The sequence below is a fragment of the Mirounga leonina genome, unplaced genomic scaffold (assembly GCF_011800145.1).
Source record: "Mirounga leonina isolate KUSES-001 unplaced genomic scaffold, KU_Mleo_1.0 Mir_115, whole genome shotgun sequence".
NCBI lineage: Eukaryota > Metazoa > Chordata > Mammalia > Carnivora > Phocidae > Mirounga > Mirounga leonina.
The window spans coordinates 5,630,434-5,650,063 of record NW_023270268.1 but is presented as its reverse complement, the minus strand read 5'-3'; the positions used below and the strand labels follow the sequence as shown (position 1 = coordinate 5,650,063).

Here is a 19,630-nt window from a genome sequence, read left to right as displayed (position 1 = left end):
ACCTCTGGGATCAGCGCTTTAACTTTTTTGTTTCTCTCCTGTTTGTCCATCCCTTTTGATCTCTTGCTCTACTTTTAAATGATTTTCTCAACTCTGTCTTTGAATACTTCCATTGGGTTTGTGTTTCTGTAGTCATTTCCAGGATATAGATATTTTCACTTACCTCAGAGCATACTGATAGTTCGTCACTGTCTCTGCTGTTTCCTTCCACATGCATAGTTTATTTCCTAACTGATGCTCTTGTATGTGTATTTGTTTGGCCCTACGTTTCAGGGCGGGATGGGGAGTACTAAAACGCTGATAGGCAGCTCTGAGCATGGGTAAGGCTGATGGGGCTGGGTGTTTTGTTGGGAAATTTTGGCGTGGATATGTTGGTCTTTACGTTAGACTAGGCACACAGTTCTACAGGGAGACATCCCCCAGTCCTCTCATGCAGAGAGCAGTCTTGCTGGCAGCATTCTGGGGACTGAGGCTGGACTGGGGGCCTCAGCGTCAGTACACGTCTATTCATCTGCTCTTGTTCTCCGTGTGTGCGGGGCTCCTGTCTCCATTGGGCCTTGTCTTTTCCCAACCCTGAGTCCCTTTGCATTTGATTCATTTTTAGTTTCTTCAGTTTGCAAATGAAAAAACCCCCACAGCTTTATTAAGGTATAACTGATGTAGAATAAGCTGTTTGTACATAAAGTGTACAAATAAATGCACCTACCATATTAGTTTCTGAGGGCTGCCCTAACAAAGTACCACAAACTGGGTGGCTTAGAGGAACAGAAGTTTCCTGTCTGCACAGTTTTGGAGATTAGCAAATGCCCAAGGTCGGGTGGCAGCAGTGTTAGTCCCCCTGAGGCCTGTGAAGGGAAATCTGTCCCACACTTCTCTTCTGGCTCCTGGTGCTTTGCTGGCGGTCTGTGGCATTCCTTGACTTGTGAGTAGCATTCTGTGTGTCTTCACATCATTTTCCTCTGTGCGTGTCTTTCTCTCTTCATCTGGCATTTTTTCAGAAGGACACCAGTCATGTTGGATTAGGGGCCCACCCTATTCCAGCATGATCTCATCTCAGCTTAACTAAATGCATCTTCAGTGACTCCGTTTCCAAATAAGTTCACATCCTGAGGTACTGGGAGTTAGAACTTCAACATATGAGTTTTGTAAGGACACATCTCAACCCATAACAATACTCATGAAACCATGACCACAGTCAGAACGGTGAAAATATTCATAACCCCTCCAAAGTCTCGGTGTCCTTGAGTGTCCCTTCCTTCCTGAGCCTCCCTCTCCCCCTGCACCTCCAGGCAGCCACTGATCTGCTTTCTGTCACTGTGGATTAGGTTTCCATTTTGTGGAGTTTTATGTAATTGGAATGATACAGTACGTCCTCTTCTTCTGTCTGGCATCTTCTACACAGCTTGCTTATTTTGAGACTCAGCCGTGTTGCACGTATCAGTAGTGCTTTCCCCTTTCTTGCTGGGTAGTAATTCCACTGTGTAGATGTGCCATAGTTTGTTTGTCGTCCTGTTGGTAGACATTTGGATTATTTCCAGTTTGGAGCTATTATGAATAAGCTACTATAAACATCCTTTATTTTGGGTAAAATAAGGTAGATCAACTGTGTAGCCAAACTCAAAAATATATTTCCAATTATTTCTGCATACAAAAGGCTTTTCTAAGTATTTAACCTAATATTTAGGTGTTAATATTTAATACTTAATTTACTATTTTCATTAAATTTACTTAATATTTAATTGACTTCAAGTTTTAAAATATTTAAGTTTCCTAAATATTTAACCTACAGTATTTACCCTAATTCTAAGACAAAAGAATTTTATTAAAAATGGAATTTTAATAAAAGTAGTGAAAAACCCTGACAAGATCTGCCATTCCACCAGCCTACACAAATCATAAAATAGGGCTGCTTTGATTGGGACACCTGGTCCTGGAGCTTCACTCCTTCTGATGTTCCCAGTTTGTCGCCAGCATGTCGGCAGTGTGGCCCCGTGGTAGGCACGCAAGTTCTGGGCGGATGACTTGTGGGGCTGAGGACCCACCGTGTCCTATGGATCTCGTGACGGCCCTCTCCTTCCACTTCAGATCCGGAGGCTGAAGCTGCAGCTGGAGGAGGAGCGGCAGAAGTGCTCCCGGAGCGAGGGCTCGGCGGCTGACACGGCGGGGCTGCACAACGGCTCCGACCTGCAGTTCATCGAGATGCAGAGTAGGTACCGCAGCCAGGCCAGGGCCGCTCTGTGGGGAGGCTGTGTTCCAGGAGCGCGACTGCAGGCACGCCGCCGGTCTTGATGCGCATTTCTCTCGGGGAGCCAGGTTACAGAGATTGCTTAGTCCTCAGCGAGCCCAGAAAGTAGTCCCGATCAGTGGTGCAGCCAAGTAGAGGCTTCTAGTAGCCTCTGCACTTCAGGGAATGGATTACAAGAGGACCGGGTTAATGCAGTGATTTCTAGACATTTTGGAAACAGTGTCCTGGCACTGTCCTCTTCCACACCTGGGTCAACTGTCAGCTCCCATATAGCACCCTTCTTAACGACATTTTTCTTGTGGAATCTATCTTGGATAGTGAACGGATATATTTGGAACTAACTCACACTAATGCTGAGTAGTTTCAGAACTTTGCCAGAAGTTTTATTAACCAAATTAATCTTTATAAGCTGGAATTTAAAACAAGGCCAGAAAGTAAGCCTATTCATGCAGTTTTTCTCCCTTTCTGTTTTTGACCCCACGTTGTTTTAAAATGCCTGCTGTGTTTACAGTAATCTCCATGGTGGGGGGAGGTCAGCAGCCATTCATATATAGTTAGATAACGTATCGTTTGTGGAGAGGGGAGACTTACTTTTTATTCAGTTTGAATTGTGGCTTTTCTGATAACTTATTTTAAAATATCGGTTATTTCCTGGCTTTTTCATCTAAATATTTTTGCATTAGGCTAAATAGAAAAGGCTTCTTGGATTAAGGCTTATTGATACTATTAATACTGGCTTTTCAGGTTAGTGTCATGTCCTTTATTAGAGATCATTTGGGACCCTCGTGACACTTCCTGTTGAATATTTTATTCTAGAAATACTTTGGTGTGGAGGATAGATGAAGATGGGTATGAGAGGCAGACTGACTAGCTGGGAGGCTGTGATGATCAGCTGGACCAGTACAATGGCTGCCAACAGTCTTAGAGAGAGGGCAGGGGGTAGATTGGCCTAAAGCAGCAAAATCCAAAGGAGTCACACTGAGGGAGAACGGGCATGTCTTAAGTGTGACTGCTCCTAGGGCAGGTGGGCGTTATGGAGCTGGTATCTGGGAAGGACCCAGAGTGACTGTAGAATGAGGTGGGCTCAGGGGGACCCAATAGACGGGCCTGGCCGGCAAAGGAAGCCCAGGGATATACGCATGGTGTGATTGAATGGAATTTCATGGCCAGCACGAAATGGCAAAGATGAAGGACTTACACTCTTGAAAACAGGAAGGAAAGGGAGGTTTGCCATGAGAAGGAAGCAGCACATTGTGATAATTAATAAGTGGCTGGGATGAATTAACCAGATCCTGAAGCTTGTGTTTTAGAGCCCAGCAGTAGGAACTCTTGTCTCTCTCTGCCAGAGGGGCTTTTGGGGTGAGAGTTTTATAGCCCCATTACTTTTCAGGTGACAGTAACTACCCGTGAGAAGAACCTCTCCCTCAAAATTATATAAGTAGTTGTAACCTCAGTAATGTGGAAAAGCAGAAAAGTTCTTAAGTTAGATAGCTTAGATTTGGTTTATCTCCTTTAGGCCTTATGATTCCTACCCTATAATCATTTCAGAGTGATTTTTGTTAAATTTGGTTTGCTGGAGGGAGTTTTTTAACTTCTCATTTTAAATGACTTCTTAGGTCAGAAGTACAACTGATGATTTAGAAGTCTACCCATCATATTACCACCACATGTTACTAAAAAGCATTTCTTTGAGCAGATGTTTACTAAGCACATGCACAAAGCCCTTGGCGAGATACAGAGGTAGACTGAAGAAGGCAGAGCCAGGGCGCCTCTCCTCACGTACAGTGTTCAGAAAGCACGAGTAGTGTTAGCAAAAACAGTGCCAATAAAACGCCATGGGGAAGGCGAAGTTACAGGGGACTAAGCAAGAGTCATGCCAGAGGGTGCCGAGGACTTCAGTCAGAGGCAGGGAGAGCAAGACCCTCAAGGTGTGGCAGCCAGAGGGAGCCCGGAAGGCAGGAAGGTGAGGGAAACTGGAGGCTCCTGGGGGAAGGGCAGCACCTAAGTTTGGCGGGGGCCACCGATGCACTGACAGGGCTCCTTGCTCAAAGGTCGGCCTCCCCCCACCATGGGGTAAAGAGTAAATTTTCTTCCACCTCCCTGGTCCAAGGGATGCTGGGATCAGGTGCTAGAGCTTCTGGCAGGAGAGCCGTTGTAGAGCCCAGGTTGCGGGCGGTGCCGTGGCTGCCCGTGGGCATTTGCACTCGGTCCCCTCCTGGGCTGCAGAGGCTGTCACTGCCTGAGGTCACACCTGCTCTCTGACAGGTGATTCACTATTCTCTTCTCTTCTAGGAGATGCCAATAGACAAATTAGTGAATACAAATTTAAGCTTTCAAAGGCAGAACAGGATATAGCCACGTTGGAGCAGAATGTAAGTACTTCAGTGCACTACCAAGTGATTTGCACTCCCTTGGAAACTTCCTGCACCCGAGTGGCTAACTCCAGGAGTACCTGGGTTTCTTTGGGCTGCCTCTGCAGTGGGGTCTCTATAAAAGCTCTCTATTATAAAGTACAAAAGCCAGCAGAGAAAACCTGGCAGGACACCTCAGCCTTCTATTAGCTGTAAAAATGCAGAAGACTGTAGCTATAATTCACTTTTTTTCCAGATTATTTCCGAGAGACTTCAGGAAGACTGTAATTTGAAAATCCCTTATTGTACATTTCAAAAAGTCTAAAAGCTTTTCCATTTAGTGAGTCTTGCCCTACAGTGTTACTTTGGCACTTAAACAATATGTTCATCATAAACTTAACACGGGAAATCGGCTCGATAAGGACTCTCCAGCTGTATTCCTCTCTGGGGACATTTCTTGATCTATAAATAGCCGTCGGGCGCAGAGAGGCCCTCTGACTCACCGTGAGGGGATGACTTGGGATTTGTAATGACGCTGTGTTTCCATGTGGCTGCGAGAAAGGGGCCCCCGGTGGCCATTAGCAGAGGCCCGTGTTCTCTTGTTGACAGATCAGCCGGCTGGAGGGCCAGGTGCTGAGGTATAAGACCGCCGCGGAGAACGCCGAGAAAGTGGAAGACGAACTGAAGGCGGAGAAGAGGAAGCTACAGCGAGAGGTACCTGCTTTTGCATGCTCACATTCGTACAAAGAACAGATCCTTCGCTGCCTGAGGAACTGAATCCTGGTTCAATCTTTTTTTTTTTTTTTTTAAGATTTTATTTATTTATTTGAGAGAGAGAATGAGAGAGAGCGAGTACATGAGAGGGGGGAGGGTCAGAGGGAGCAGACCCCCCTGCCGAGCAAGGAGCCCGATGCGGGACTCGATCCCTGGACTCCAGGATCATGACCTGAGCCAAAGGCAGTTGCTTAACCAACTGAGCCACCCAGGCGCCCCTCCTGGTTCAATCTTAAGGGAACCGCAGTGGAGTCTCTTACTCTTCGGTGTTGGTTTTCGACCTGCGCGGTGACTGCCATTTACTTTTAGGTTTCGGTCAGTTAGAGACTGAGAGAAAGGATAGGTCTCCCTTTTGTGGTGGAGCCGGTCTGTTTCCCCACCTGCTGGCTGTCCTTTCTGGGGTTGAGGCTTAGTGTCCCTGCTCGGTGCTGCCAGGTGGCGGAAGAGAGGCGAGGCCGCGGGGCGCCGTGCGGGGCGCTGTGCAAGGCCCAGTGGGTGGTGCTTCCGTGTCGCAGGCGGGGGGCGGGGGCACACTCAAGCGGCACTGGGTTTCGTGTGTGACCATGTAAAGTGACTGGGCCCTCCCTGTCTGCAGTTACGAACAGCACTGGACAAGATTGAGGAGATGGAGATGACCAACAGCCACCTGGCCAAGCGGCTGGAGAAGATGAAGGCCAACAGGACAGCACTTCTGGCCCAGCAGTAGGAGGCTGCCCTCCGGCCCAGGCGCCGCTCCTGGGGCCCCTCCCAGAGGGACTGACTTTTTGTCCATTGACACAGACCCCCCTTCAGTACTGTTGGAGTTTTGTCATTAAAATAGCCACCTTTGTATTTTATAATTTATGAGAATGAAACAGGTTTGAATCTTCATGAATGAATACTCTGGATTTCGTTTGTAGTTTGATTCTAGACTAAAAACTGGTCCATGCTGTTGTTTTTTTTTTTAATTTCCATAATTTTAGAATCAAGTTTACTCACCATTTTTCCCCAGCTGCCTCAGTGACTGGGCACTCGGAGGCCTTGGCACAGGTTCCGGAGGACAGCGACTCTGTGAGTGCCCAATGAGGTAACTCGGCTGGAGACCTCGGAAAACACAAGTGCCTTCTCCACGGTGCAATTCAGACTTCAGTCATCCCCAGCGGCCAAAAGACACTTACCCTTAATATCAGACAGCATTTATATTTTAGTGAAGAAACAAGTTCACAGGCGGGGAATATATGTTTCACTCAAATTTCTATGTTTGGAGGAAAAAGCCTTTTTTTGTAAAATATTTAAATTTATATAAGAAAATGTTAGAAAAAGATATGGGGAGTGTACATAAAACTTGCTTTATTGCATGTGGCCGGGTAAGTCCAAAGCCTAACACTCTTAAAGTAAGAGTAGGGCCCTTCGTCTTCAACATCAGCTGTGCTGTATCTCATGTGAAGTATCTCATCTGCTGCTGATTTGTGGAATGAAACCTCAGACGAGCCCGGTGGGGGGCGGGGACAGGCAGGGGGGAGGTCGGCCTGAAGACTCTATTAAACGCACCCTCTTGCTGACCACAGCTGGCTGCCGACACATTCATTTTTGCTAGGGGAGTCTTTAAAACACCTCAAGGCAGCCACACCCACCCCTCTTACCTTGCCCCTCTTCTCTCCTCCGCAAGGAGAATGATCTGGAATGTACAGCTTTTTAAGAACTTCAGTTTCATCTTTAAAGGCACCCAGTTCAAGGGGCTTTTATCATCGAGTGTGGCTACTCTGCAGGATTTGTGATTCTCTTTTGCCCTCAGAATCAAGGTGGTTTTATGGAGATGGTGGCTGTTATCTTCAGAACAAATGCTGGGGGAAGTCTAATGAATTAAAGGCACATGAGATAAAGTTTAGACTTGAAACTAGATGCTAAAGCCAACTTGAATGTGAAAATCTCTACAAATTTTACCCCCTTCTTCAGAGCAATGAGCTTTGTAGTTCCATATTTTATTTTTAAAATACGGAAACCACTGTCCTGAATGGAGACCATCCTCTCATTCGCAGGGACTTGTCGGGGTACTTTATCCCAGGAACAGGAATGGGCATGAATGGATGAGAAAGCAAACAGGGAGTGAGGATGGGAACAGATGTCATCTGCTGCATCTCACAGGGGTGGGCGGCCTTCTCGTCCTGATCTCGGACCAACTACAGAACTTGACTCTTACCTGAGGACTACAACAGAGGCATAAAAATGGCTGTCACACACCTCCTATAAATTCTCTCTAGTCATAGTAGGTGCAATCACCCGTGCAGGAGCTGTGAGAGGGAGAGGGGGGCGAGGTTCTGGAGCCGGGCCCGGGGCTGCTCAGCCTGTGAACTTTTTGGAAGTTCTACATGGTTGAACCTGACCTTGCCCCTTTTGTGGTACAACAAATTTGTCTCTTCTGTTGTCCCAGCCTCTTCCAAAGGGAATGGCTCCGTGTCTTCATCAGGTAGAGTTCCCTGTTCTTTCCCATGGAACGTTCTTCACTGAGTCTTGTAATCTGATTTTGCCTCCGCACTGAAGGCGTTCTTCCTCCCCGTGCTCACTGCACATTTCTGTTAATGCAGGCTAGTGTTAAGGCAGCTTCTTGTAATGGCACCTACAGCTTAAATGTATATTTTTATGTCATCCTTCAGACAAGAATAACTAGAACTTTATCTTAAGCTGGTAGGATTCAGATCCATTAACAAAGGGGGCTTACTTAAAGTGCACACTAGTTATAAATTCCATCAGGACTGCTGTCTTCTTGCAAGTTTTTTTTTCGTTACAAATTAATTAGCTTTGGCTACATATGGTGGTAACAGATTATCAATTCAGCCTTCTCCATACTCAGTGTCACCAGAGCCTCTTATATGTTCGGGACCTCTTTCCAAGGCAAGTGAACCAACGTAATTCGTATCAGCTGATACTAGAAAGTCACCAGAGTACACAAGAACCAAACCAGAGCAAGATCTATAAAATCTTCAAGGCCTTTTTAGAATTCTTATCAGATGCCCAGAGGGCTTTCAAATTGCTTTTGGATTCTTCAACACAAGTATACTGTAGGTGAAAATGGATCTAGAAAACCTTTCAAGTGTAGTGAAATTAAATAAGAAATCATGTTAGGACACATATGACAATTTATTTCTGGTCGATCCACCAAGCGTGAAAGAGTGCTACTAGTTAGAGGGCAAACGGGAATCTTCAACCCTAAGACCTACCCTCGTCAGGATGCAGTGCAAGAACCGCACAGCCCAGAGTCTGCAAGTGAGCGTGGTCAGCACCTCTCGAAGACTTTGTACAGATCGGGCAGGTTAGCAAGCTGTAGGATATTTCCATCTTCTGTGAAATGTTTAGGAGGCAGAAGGTGGGAGCGGAAGGCTTTATAAACAATGTGTTCCACAGTCCACTTCCAGGGGTTTGCAGGGGAGCCCGACACTTTGCTCTGGAAAAGATGCGTTCGAGGTCACAAGCCTGCCTGTTCGCCCCACTCACATCCCAGCATTTGTGGTTTCCTGGCTGACCTGTACTGGGCCTGGAAGTCTTGCTGGTTACAATGGACTGTTTTACCTACTGCTGGTGAAACATCCTCTCTGGTCAGCCTCTCAGGGATCCTACAGCCCTGAACGTGAGAGACACGAGACAAGGGGAAAGGAAGGCAGAGACTTTCTCCCATGGAAACTTTGTTTCCATTCAGGAAAACTGTTGATTGTAGCAGCATCTAACATAAGGTCTGATCCCGACTATGATGTTCAGCCCGCAGTAGTAGGAAGTGCATTCACCCAGGCCCTTTCTGTGTACAGCTGATCTGTAAGAAGAGCTAGGGGTCTGACCTTAGTACCTGTCCTGTTTTCCTGGAAGAGCAGTGGTCAGATGTATAATGAGCCAAAGCTAAATGAGCGTGGGGAGACTGGGGCAGAACCTGAAGGCTGGGGCTGCACACCTGAGGGCTAACGGTGGGAGACGAGAATTTGCTAGCCCTGGATCATCCACCAGCTCAGTCTCCCAGCTCTCATGGTGACAGCTTGCATTTTCACATTTGACAGGTACTGAGATCATTCTAGAGGGACCTTCCAAACCAGCAGAAGGAAGAAAAATTCATGAATAAAAGCTGACCATTATGTTGAAGCTTTATGTGCAGTGAAATCTTACGAATTCAGAGGTGGCAGGTTTCATTTGCTAAAGGTTGTGTGAGGCCCATCCCCATCCCGGGTGCTAATGTGCATCACCACAGTACCTGCTGGCCCGAGAGGGTTGACTCCTCAGATATATACTGCTTCCGAATGGAATAAAACATAGCACATTCTTTACTGAGGCTTTCAAAACATTCCTTCTCTTCATCCCAGTTCACCTGGTCCAAAGAGAGAATTTAATACCTCAACATAGGTACTTGCTTTAATAAACACATTTCATTTCCAAGTGGAGGTTACAGACTACTTAAAGCTTTTTCCATGTAATGTTTTAGGCATTAAATCTGTAAACCATAACTGCTGGATAGGTGGGGTAAAGGGGGGCCTTCAGCTGTTGTATCCTTTTCACCTCCATCATTCCACGTGAAGGTGTGGCCCCGTGCCCTCTCCCGCCAGCCCACACGCAGGTACCCGCATACTTAGGAATGGTTTGACCACTTGCCTCCGTGGCGAGTCGAAGAATGAAGATAGGCAGACCCTCCAAAGGGGGCACATAGTTGTCAATCAGCAGGGGTAATCCAGTCAGGTTCCCTTCCTGCTTGTGCAGAAAAGGCCACGACAAGGGACAAGAAGTAAATTGTTAGAGTTTAATCAAGTTCTATTTCCCCAGTGCTCCCTCCAGGTCTTGTCCGCATGTCCGCACTCTGGGTGACCAGTTGCTTGACTGGGCTGGGCACCGAGGGCAGGAGAGCAAAAAGCTTAAAAAGAGCTTTTTGTATTGACATGAAGCAGAACAACGTCTTGTTTCAATATGCTCACCAGCTGAAGAACACATCGAGATGGAAAGCCCCAAAGTTTAAGGGATAAGAGGAAGAAACAAGGAAAGCAAGAGGCCTGGCATCCTCTCATTCGCAGGGACTTGTCGGGGTACTTTATCCCAGGAACAGGAATGGGCATGAATGGATGAGAAAGCAAACAGGGAGTGAGGATGGGAACAGATGTCATGTGCTGCATCTCACAGGGGTGGGCGGCCTTCTCGTCCTGATCTCGGACCAACTACAGAACTTGACTCTTACCTGAGGACTACAACAGAGGCATAAAAATGGCTGTCACACACCTCATCGATTTCCAAAGAGAAATAGTCTGCGAGCATCTCAGCCTTCTTCTTCAGAAACTCAACAATGTACTCGGCAAGTCCTTCTTTGGGACCATCTTCCTCCGTCCAGCCACTCTCAGGACTATCCAAGGCGAGCATGGCCAGGTCAAAGAGTGGCGCTGGCTCCTAGAACGGAGTTGGTGTCAACAGTGCATCCAAGTGAAGCCTGAATTCCTTCCCACAAAACCACCACAGGCACGCCTTGGCGGTACGACTGCCACAGTAAAGGAGTACCACAATATAGTGAGTCAGATGAATTTTTTGGTTTCCCAGTGCACATAAAGGTTATCTTTACACACATATATCCTATCTATGAAGTGTGAAATAGAATTATGTCTAAAAAAACAATGTACATACCTTAACTAAAAAAAACCTATTCAGCGGTAATCATCAAGACAGTATGGTACTGGCACAAAAACAGACACATAGATCAATGGAACAGAATAGAGAGCCCAGAAATGGACCCTCAGCTCTATGGTCAACTCATCTTCAACAAAGCAGGAAAGAATATCCAATGGAAAAAAGACAGTCTCTTCAACAAATGGTGCTGGGAAAATTGGATAGCCACATGCAGAAGAATGAAACTGGACCATTTCCTTACACCACACACCAAAATAGACTCCAAATGTTTAAAGACCTAAATGTGAGACAGGAGTCCATCAAAATCCTAGAGGAGAACACAGCAACCTCTGTGACCTTGGCTGCAGCAACTTCTTGCTAAACCCGTCTCCAGAGGCAAGGGAAGCAAGGGCAAAAATGAACTATTGGGACTTCATCAAGATAAAAAGCTTTTGCACAGCAAAAGAAATAATCGACAAAACCAAAAGACAACCAACAGAAGGGGAGAAGATACTTGCAAATGACATATCAGATAGAGGGCTAGTATCCAAAATCTATAAAGAACTTACAAACTCAACACCCAAAGAACAAATAATCCGGTCAAGAAATGGGCAGAAGAAATGAACAGACACTTCTCCAAAAAAGACATCCAAATGGCCAAGAGACACATGAAAAACTGCTCCACGTCGCTCGGCATCAGGGAAATCCAAATCAAAACCTCAATGAGATATAACCTCACACCAGTCAGAATGGCTAAAATTAACAAGTCAGGAAATGACAGATGTTGGTGGGGATGCAGAGAAAGGGGAACCCTCCTACACTGTTGGTGGGAATGCAAGCTGGTGCAGCCACTCTGGAAAACAGTATGGAGGTTCCTCAAAAAGTTGAAAATAGAGCTACCATACGACCCAGCAATTGCACTACTGGGTATTTACCCCAAAGATACAAATGTAATGATCTGAAGGGGCACTTGCACCCCAATGTTGATAGCAGCAACGTCCACAACAGCCAAACTATGGAAAGAGCCCAGATGTCCATCGATAGATGAATGGATAAAGAAGATGTGGTATATACATATACAATGGAATATTACTCAGCCATCAAAAACCCGAAATCTTGCCATTTGCAACGACGTGGATGGAACTAGATATGCTAAGCAAAATAAGTCAATCAGAGAAAGACAATTATCATATGATCTCACTAATATGCGGAATTTAAGAAGCAAGGCAGAGGATGATAGGGGAAGAGAGGAAAAAATGAAACAAGACAAAACCAGAGAGGGAGACAAACCATAAGAGACTCTTAATCATAGGAAGCAAACAGGGTTGCTGGAGGAAGGGGGGTGGTGGGATGGGGTAACTGGGTGATGGACATTAAGGAGGGTATGTGTTGTAATAAGCACTGGGTATTAGTAAGACTGATGAATCACAGACCTGTACCCCTGAAACAAATATACATTATATGTTAATTAACTGAATTTAAATTTTAAAAAAATGAAAAAAAATGTGTGCTTCTGGAAAAAAAAAATATTGCTAAAAAATGCTAACCATCTGAGCTTACAGTGAATTATGATCACTGATCACAGTTTGTATTATACACAAATACAGTAATAAAAAAGTTTGAAATATTGCCAGAACTACCAAAATGTGACACAGAGACATGAAGTGAGCAAATGCTGTTGGAAAGCTGGTGCCAACAGACTTGCTCACTGTAGGGTTGCCGCAGACCTTGAATTTGTAGAAATGGAAGGTCTGCGACGCGCAGTGAAGCACAGGGTAAAACGAGGTGTGCCTGTGTGAAAGCCACAAAGCCATGATCCTGACAGCAGCTGAGAAACCCCAAAGCTAACACTCACTCCCCATCTCCCACAAAGAAAACACCTGAAAATCCACAAGAAAACGTCTTCCCCCTCCTCCCCGGTGGCCATTTCAGCAGACAGGATGTGCCAGCCTGCTGAGCAGGTAGGAGGGGGAGGCCGGGTGGAGGCACTGCCCTCCCGTGTAGCTGCAAGGGCTCCCCTGCCTCACTGATAAGGAACCCAGGGGAGGTGAGAAGTTTAGTGACCTCTCAGCTAAGTCATCTGATTAGGTAGAAGACTGAAATACATGGTTAAAAATAAGATGCCTAAATTTTCTTCCATTTCTCCCCTTCTGATGTTACTATGGTCATTCATTTTACATGTTATAAACCCACAGAACACTGTTCCTATTTTTTTTATAATATTAGAGGAGTCAATGAAAGGACCCGACAATCTAAATGTTAATGTACTTGGTACCAGAACTTTAAAATCTATGAAGGATCAAACTAATGGAACTGGCAAAGAGAAAGACAAATCTGCAATTACAGTCAGAGGTTTCAATATCACCCTTTTAAAAAAATAAACTGGAACAAGTCGAAAGTCAGGATACAGAAGATCTGAGCATCACTGTCGCCTTGCTATTCCTGCCACTCGGAACACTGCACTCAAGCAGACCAGAATGCACATTCGTTTCAAGTGCGCATGCGTCATTTAGCAACACAGACCATACTCTTAGTGATTTCTAATTCACGAACAGGTATCAGGAAAATCTCCAAGTAACTGGAAACAACACACTTCTCAATAACCTGTGGGTCAAAGAAGAAATCAAAAAGGAAATAAACTATTTTGAAATGGATGAAAATGAAAACAACTGATCAAAATTTGTGGGAAGCTGCTAGAGCAGCACTCAGGGGAAATTTATTAGCATTTAACCCCCAAATTAGAAAAGGATGATGTCCAATCAGTGACCTCAGCTTCTACCTTAAGAAATTTGAAACAGAAGAGCAAATTAAACCCAAAATAAGTAGAAAGGAAGTAATAAAGATCAGAGTAAATATCAATGGAATAGAAAACAGAAAAACGAGAGAAAAATCAGTGAAACCAAAAGTCAGTTCTTTGAGATCAATAAAAATTGGTAAACTTCTGGGCGCCTGGGTGGCTCAGTTGGTTAAGCGACTGCCTTCGGCTCAGGTCATGATCCTGGAGTCCCTGGATCGAGTCCCGCATCGGGCTCCCTGCTCGGCAGGGAGTCTGCTTCTCCCTCTGACCCTCCCCCCTCTCATGTGCTCTCTCTCATTCTCTCTCTCTCAAATAAATAAATAAAATCTTAAAAAAAAAAAAATTGGTAAACTTCTAACCAGACTGATTAGGTTAAAAAGAGAGGATACACATCGCCAATATTAGGAATGAGAGGGGATCTACTTATTAAAAGAATTATGAAAAATACTATGAACAACTTCATGCCAATAAATTCGAAAACTTCAATGGACAAATTCCTTGAAAGAAACCAAAACCAAAGCTCTGTCAAGAAAAAAAAGATAACCCGAGGAGTTATCTAGGAAAGAAGCTGAATTTGTAGCTAAAAACCTTCCTATGAGGAAATCTCCAGGCCCCGATGGCTTCACTCACTGGTGAATTCTACCAGACATTTAAGGAATAAACCCCAATTCTATACAAACTCAGATGATGGGAAAGAAGGGGATAGCTTCCAACTCATTCTATGAAGCCAGCATTAATGCTGATACCAAAACCAAAGACTACAAGAAAAATAAAAACCAGTATCATTCACGAACATATATGTAGCAATTGTAAACAAAATTCTGGCAAATCAATTTCAATAATATATAAAAAGAGTAATACATCACGTACAAGCATGGTTCATCCCAGGAATGCAAGACTGGTTTTTAACATGAAAATCAATGTAATTCATTATATTAAGAAATTAAAAAAGAATACCACGCAATTATCTTAACAGATGCAGAAAAGGAATTTGAAAAAACTCAATATCCATTCCTGAATAAAAACAACTGTAAGCAAACAAGGAACAGAAGGGAACTTCCTCAACCTCATAAAGGACATCTCATCTCCACCTACGGCAAAAAGCATACTTACTTTGAAAAGACTGAATGTGTTTCCCTATAAGATCAGCAACAAGAGAAGGATTTCCATTCTCACCACTTCTATTCAACATTGTACTAAGGGTCTAGCCAGTGCAATCAGGCAAGAAAAAGAAAGAAAAGCCATCCAGATTGGACAGGAAAAATAAAACTGCCTTTATTCACAGAGGCCATGATCATGCATGTAGAAAGAAACTGACGGAAATCTGTAAGAAAACTAGGAGCACTACTGAGTTTGGCAAGGTTGCAAGGTACAAGATCAGTGTACATAATAAACACTTGTGTTTCTATATACTAGCAACAAACAACTGGACAATTTTTAAAATGCCATTAGCGTCAAAAAATGTGGGATATTAAGGGATATATCTAACAAAAGATTTCCTCCCTAAACTGCTCTGTCGATTCAAGACAATCCCAATAAAAATCCCTGTAGGCTTTTCTGTAGAGTTATGTCAGCTGTGCAAAGATGATATGAAACTACATAGATAAGTAGTCTGATTTTAATTCTAAATTAAAATTAAGCAATGAAAAGGTCTTGGAAGAAATGACCTAATACTGTCAGCTGGGGTTGGCTGTGTTTGGGTCATAGGCTTTAGGGAATATTTATTTCTATTTTTATCTCTTTACAAGTTTTCTTAGATATGTATTAACCAATATCATACTAAACCTTTGTTTAAGCTGGCTACCAAATGACTGTTCTGCTTTGTATTAAACTGTGTTATAACTAAAGATACTTCCATACACAAATCCTACAATACAGATGCTGTCCTAGGCGTATTTAGAAAAACCTAATACACTGCAAATCAGACATTAGGGTAGGGCTATTATTTTCAGAAATGACCAACTGTTGCAAGTTTCAGAAGTGAGAAGCAGGAAGTAAACTTACCGACAGCCTCAGAATACCGAAATTGGCAAAATCATAAATGAGTATCTGGTAGAACAGTTCTTCACTGAAAATAAAAATGAAGTGACTTTAAGGAAATGCTGAATCCATGCTTGAGAGCCAAGCAGTCAGGACAAACGGGAGAAAGAACGCCTGCAACATGGATGGGACACGCTGTGGAGCCTTCTTGACAGTCTATGAGACTCCTTCTCCTCTAAGGAGCTGGGACCCGCTGCACGCTCCAGCCAGGACTCTGGCTGGCGGGCCTCTGCACACGGCTTAGAGCACTAAGACTAAGTCTCTAAGTCACCCAGGCTCTGTCCCCACCCCCCGGTGCTGTAAAAGGCTGCTGAACACCCTGTAGGTGAAATGTAAGAAATTTTTGTTTACTTACTTTTTCCCCACTTACAAAGAATCCTCCTATAAGTCACTTTTTTTTTTTTTTTTTTACAACTCACCATTAAAAATAGTATGGAGTGTATAGGGAGGGCAGGAAAACTTACTAAATAATCACAAGTAGACACAAGGCAGAATTAGACCACCCGGGTGTGTTTGCTGTAGTATGATGCACTGCCTGGCAACACTCCAAAAGCAGCTGTGAGGCATACAATACAAGGACCTCCTTACACAACACGGTGCTGAAATAAATGGCACTTTATAGTTCTTAAGCAATCTGAACCATAGAGGTCTGTTTAAAGACTTCCCATTATCAGTCAAAGTAGACAAGGCATCTGCTACACCTGCATTACAGGGGGAAACTGAGGCACCCAGGGAGTACCTGACCTGTCCCGGGTCAGAGTTAATAAGGTGGAAAGGAAGGAGTTGAATCCAGATTCTGCACTCTGAACTTGGTTCTCAATCTGTTTCTTCTACCTTCTCACTGGGAAACCATACACATTTATTAATAGCTGAAATTCTTGGACGGGCCTGGTTTTCTGTTTGTAAAATGAAAGAACCTGAACACAATTTGACTTGGAGACTTGGAAATGTACTTAGATGCGCTGGAAAAGAAAGAACAAGGGCAGCAGAATTCCCAACACATTCTTAAGAGACAGCCCACTGCACAAGCCAAAGGATTCTCAAAGCAAAGACAAGGGATCTTGAACAGAGCTGCACCAAAAGGGCCCAGAAGGGGTGAGTTCTGAATACCCACAGAGGTATGTGTGCCAGCAGTCAGCTCTGGGCTGGGCAGTTTCTGGGTGAGGGAGGAAAGCGGTTCTTATCTTGTGCATCACCCCCAAGCAACGTATGGCGGCTGCCTTGCTCCGCGGGCTCGAGAAGCACTGTGAGGCGACAGCAGGGCTTGGTGGGAAAGGGCCCCACGGTGGCCAGGTGATGTCTAGTAGATGCAGGGTGGCAGCACCCTCCCATCTGTGCCACCTAATTGAGAACAAATTTGATACAGGTTCTAGACTCACTAGGAGCTCATCCACGAAAGCCTCTGGGAACAATCAATAGAAAGTTTGCTGGCTACATACGGGGCAAATGGCATGGCTTGTCAACCCCGCTGGCTCATGTGATGGCGAGAGCAAGCCTTGGTGACATTCCCTAAGGAGGAAAGGGGGCATCAGGTCTTTTTTCTCTTGCATCCCACAGTACCCCGCTGCACACAGCAGATGCTAGAATTCTCTACCTTGACACTTGGTTCAACCACAGTGGTCAACATTTACTGAGGACCGAGAACCTGCCAAACATTAGGCTTCTCATGTCATTTCTTATCCTCACAAAACCATGTAAATTAAGTAGTAATTTCCAAATTTGCCGATGAGAAGTCTGAGATGCAGTTTAGGAAAGAAAGTACCTTGTCCACCGTGACATAAACGGTAAATTGTTGGGTCTGGACTGGAAACCATCTCTGTCTGTCTCCAAAGCCGGGAACCTTCCCCAACAGCTCATGCCACTGTCCCTGGCTTTTTGCGCTTGCACCTCCAGGACCATTCCTGTAGCGGCCCTGCTTGTGTCTTGCACTCACTCGTTTACCTCAGTTTGGTGGTGTTGAGAAGGTATAACTTGGTCTGATGCTGCGCCAAGGCCCACTGTGGATTCACGCAGCCCACAAAGGAGTGGTTATGTAGCATCTCCCGGAGTGCTGGAAAAGAAAGCGCAGGTCAGGAACGGCATCCCAACACCGCTTGGCAGCCCAAAGCCAAGCACGAGAGCTAGAGACCACAGATGAGCAATGATGCCCGCAATGTACCTCTTGCAGCAAACACACACAAATGAGGAATAAATTATAACTAATCTTTCAAAATGCAACAAAAACATTGCCCAAAGGTAAAGGAGAACTTGGCCCGCAGATCACACCCTGAGGCAACGCAGGAAGCCAGAGAAGTACTGCGAGCTCGGAAGCCAGCTTCACCCAAAGGCACCAGAGGAACCTCAGGAATCACGAGCGCTAGTTTTCGCAGGCTCTCAGGTACGGGGAAGGAAAAACAAAAAGGTTGGAATGGTTTGAAACGGGGACTCTAGTAGGAGGCCACTTCCCCAGCATGTGAAGCTGAGACGCCAGGGGCCACACCCTCAGGCAAAAGAGAAGAAATCCTGCCGTGTCCCAGGCCCCAGGGCAGGGAGCCCAACTGCCCACCCACCTCAAGCCTGGGTGTTGGGGGTAAGAAAAAAATCATAGCCCGGAGAATCTGGAACCACCAGCTGGTCCTCACATGCTTTTACAGCAGGACTCATGCTAAGCACTGCCTTGTATGGAGATTTTAGTTTAACATTGATTCCAGGGCTGACTGTGCCTCCAGGTCCCTGATAGAATCAAATGCAAATTCTCTGTGGAGAAATTCAATTTCAGTCCAGGCTTCGAATTATCCCCCACAGATGAAACACCAGTAGCTAGCAGTCAAAAAATTACAAAACACACAAAGAATGCACCAAGAATTAGAATCCAGAAGAAACCACACGACCTCTGCAAAGGTTCAGAGACTGGAAATACCAGCAGAGAAGAGAAAATAAGTATGTTCAGCATGCTTCAGAGGGATTGTAATGAATAAGCGGCAAGAGACTATCAGAAATGATCAAGATCTCCAAAAAATCCAAATTTCTAAAAATGAAAAATATAAAATTGAAATTAAAACTCAAGACCGACTTCACAACAGATGAGACAAAGTTGCCAAGATAGTAACTGGTAGGTAGATCTGAAGAAATTACCCAGAATGCAGCGCAGAGAGACAAAGAGAGGAAAACTATGGAAGTAGCTTATGCAACATGGAGAACAACAAATATATATAACTCAAGTTCCAGAAGGGAGAGAGGGCAGGGGGGAGATGATATTTACAGACTTTGAAGCCAAAAATATCTGAGACTATCCCAAAAGTGATGGAAGACACCAAACCTCAGTTCTAGGAAGCCCAACAAAACCCACACTTGGCACACAGAGATACTGGACACTAAAGAAAAGAGATCTTAAAGGCACTCAGAGACAAAAGAGAGATTCCCCACAACGTAATAAAATATAAGACTGATAGCTGGATTTTCAGCAGTAACAGTGGAAGCCAAAAAATGACAGAACAACACCTTTGATGCATTAAGAAAAAGTAACTGTCAATCTGGAATTTTAAACCCAGCAAAAAACACTTTTCAAAATGAGGATGAATTAGACAAAACAAACCTCAGTTGGCCACCCAAGACCCCACTAAATGCTATGCTTCAGGCAGACCATGAACGATCCAAGGGAAAGAACTATGAGCAAACAATATTCGCTAAATCCAAACAAGCGGACAATAACAATGTATTATGGAACAATTTGATATCCACATGAAAACCATGACTCTAACACCATGCACCAATGACGAATTCCAGGAGGACTAGGGATTTGTGTACAGCATTTCAGGAGACAATATAAGAATATGTCTTTAA

At 44.7% G+C, this 19,630-nt stretch overlaps 2 protein-coding genes across 9 annotated transcripts in view; one reads left to right on the top strand and one right to left on the bottom strand.

Moving 5' to 3' along the window:
- Window positions 1-6,916, top strand: part of LRRFIP2 (LRR binding FLII interacting protein 2) — a 109,137-nt gene extending 102,221 nt beyond the window's left edge. For all 5 annotated transcript variants that reach the window (XM_034991918.1, XM_034991925.1, XM_034991909.1 and 2 more), the window contains 4 exons: window positions 2,086-2,206; window positions 4,538-4,617; window positions 5,206-5,310; window positions 5,966-6,916. In XM_034991918.1, the coding sequence (XP_034847809.1) occupies window positions 2,086-2,206; window positions 4,538-4,617; window positions 5,206-5,310; window positions 5,966-6,076 (417 nt within the window). In that variant the 3' untranslated portion in view covers window positions 6,077-6,916. The remainder of the gene's footprint in view (window positions 1-2,085; window positions 2,207-4,537; window positions 4,618-5,205; window positions 5,311-5,965) is intronic.
- Window positions 6,917-7,485: 569 nt separating this feature from the next.
- Window positions 7,486-19,630, bottom strand: part of MLH1 (mutL homolog 1) — a 43,938-nt gene continuing 31,793 nt past the window's right edge. For 3 of the 4 annotated variants that reach the window (XM_034991897.1, XM_034991899.1, XM_034991900.1), the window contains 6 exons: window positions 17,750-17,858; window positions 15,773-15,836; window positions 10,594-10,758; window positions 9,979-10,071; window positions 9,584-9,697; window positions 8,469-8,791 (listed from right to left, as the gene is read on the bottom strand). In XM_034991897.1, the coding sequence (XP_034847788.1) occupies window positions 8,624-8,791; window positions 9,584-9,697; window positions 9,979-10,071; window positions 10,594-10,758; window positions 15,773-15,836; window positions 17,750-17,858 (713 nt within the window). In that variant the 3' untranslated portion in view covers window positions 8,469-8,623. Of the gene's footprint in view, window positions 7,591-8,468; window positions 8,792-9,583; window positions 9,698-9,978; window positions 10,072-10,593; window positions 10,759-15,772; window positions 15,837-17,749; window positions 17,859-19,630 lie in introns of those variants that run through there. The other variant, XM_034991898.1, reaches the window with a different exon arrangement.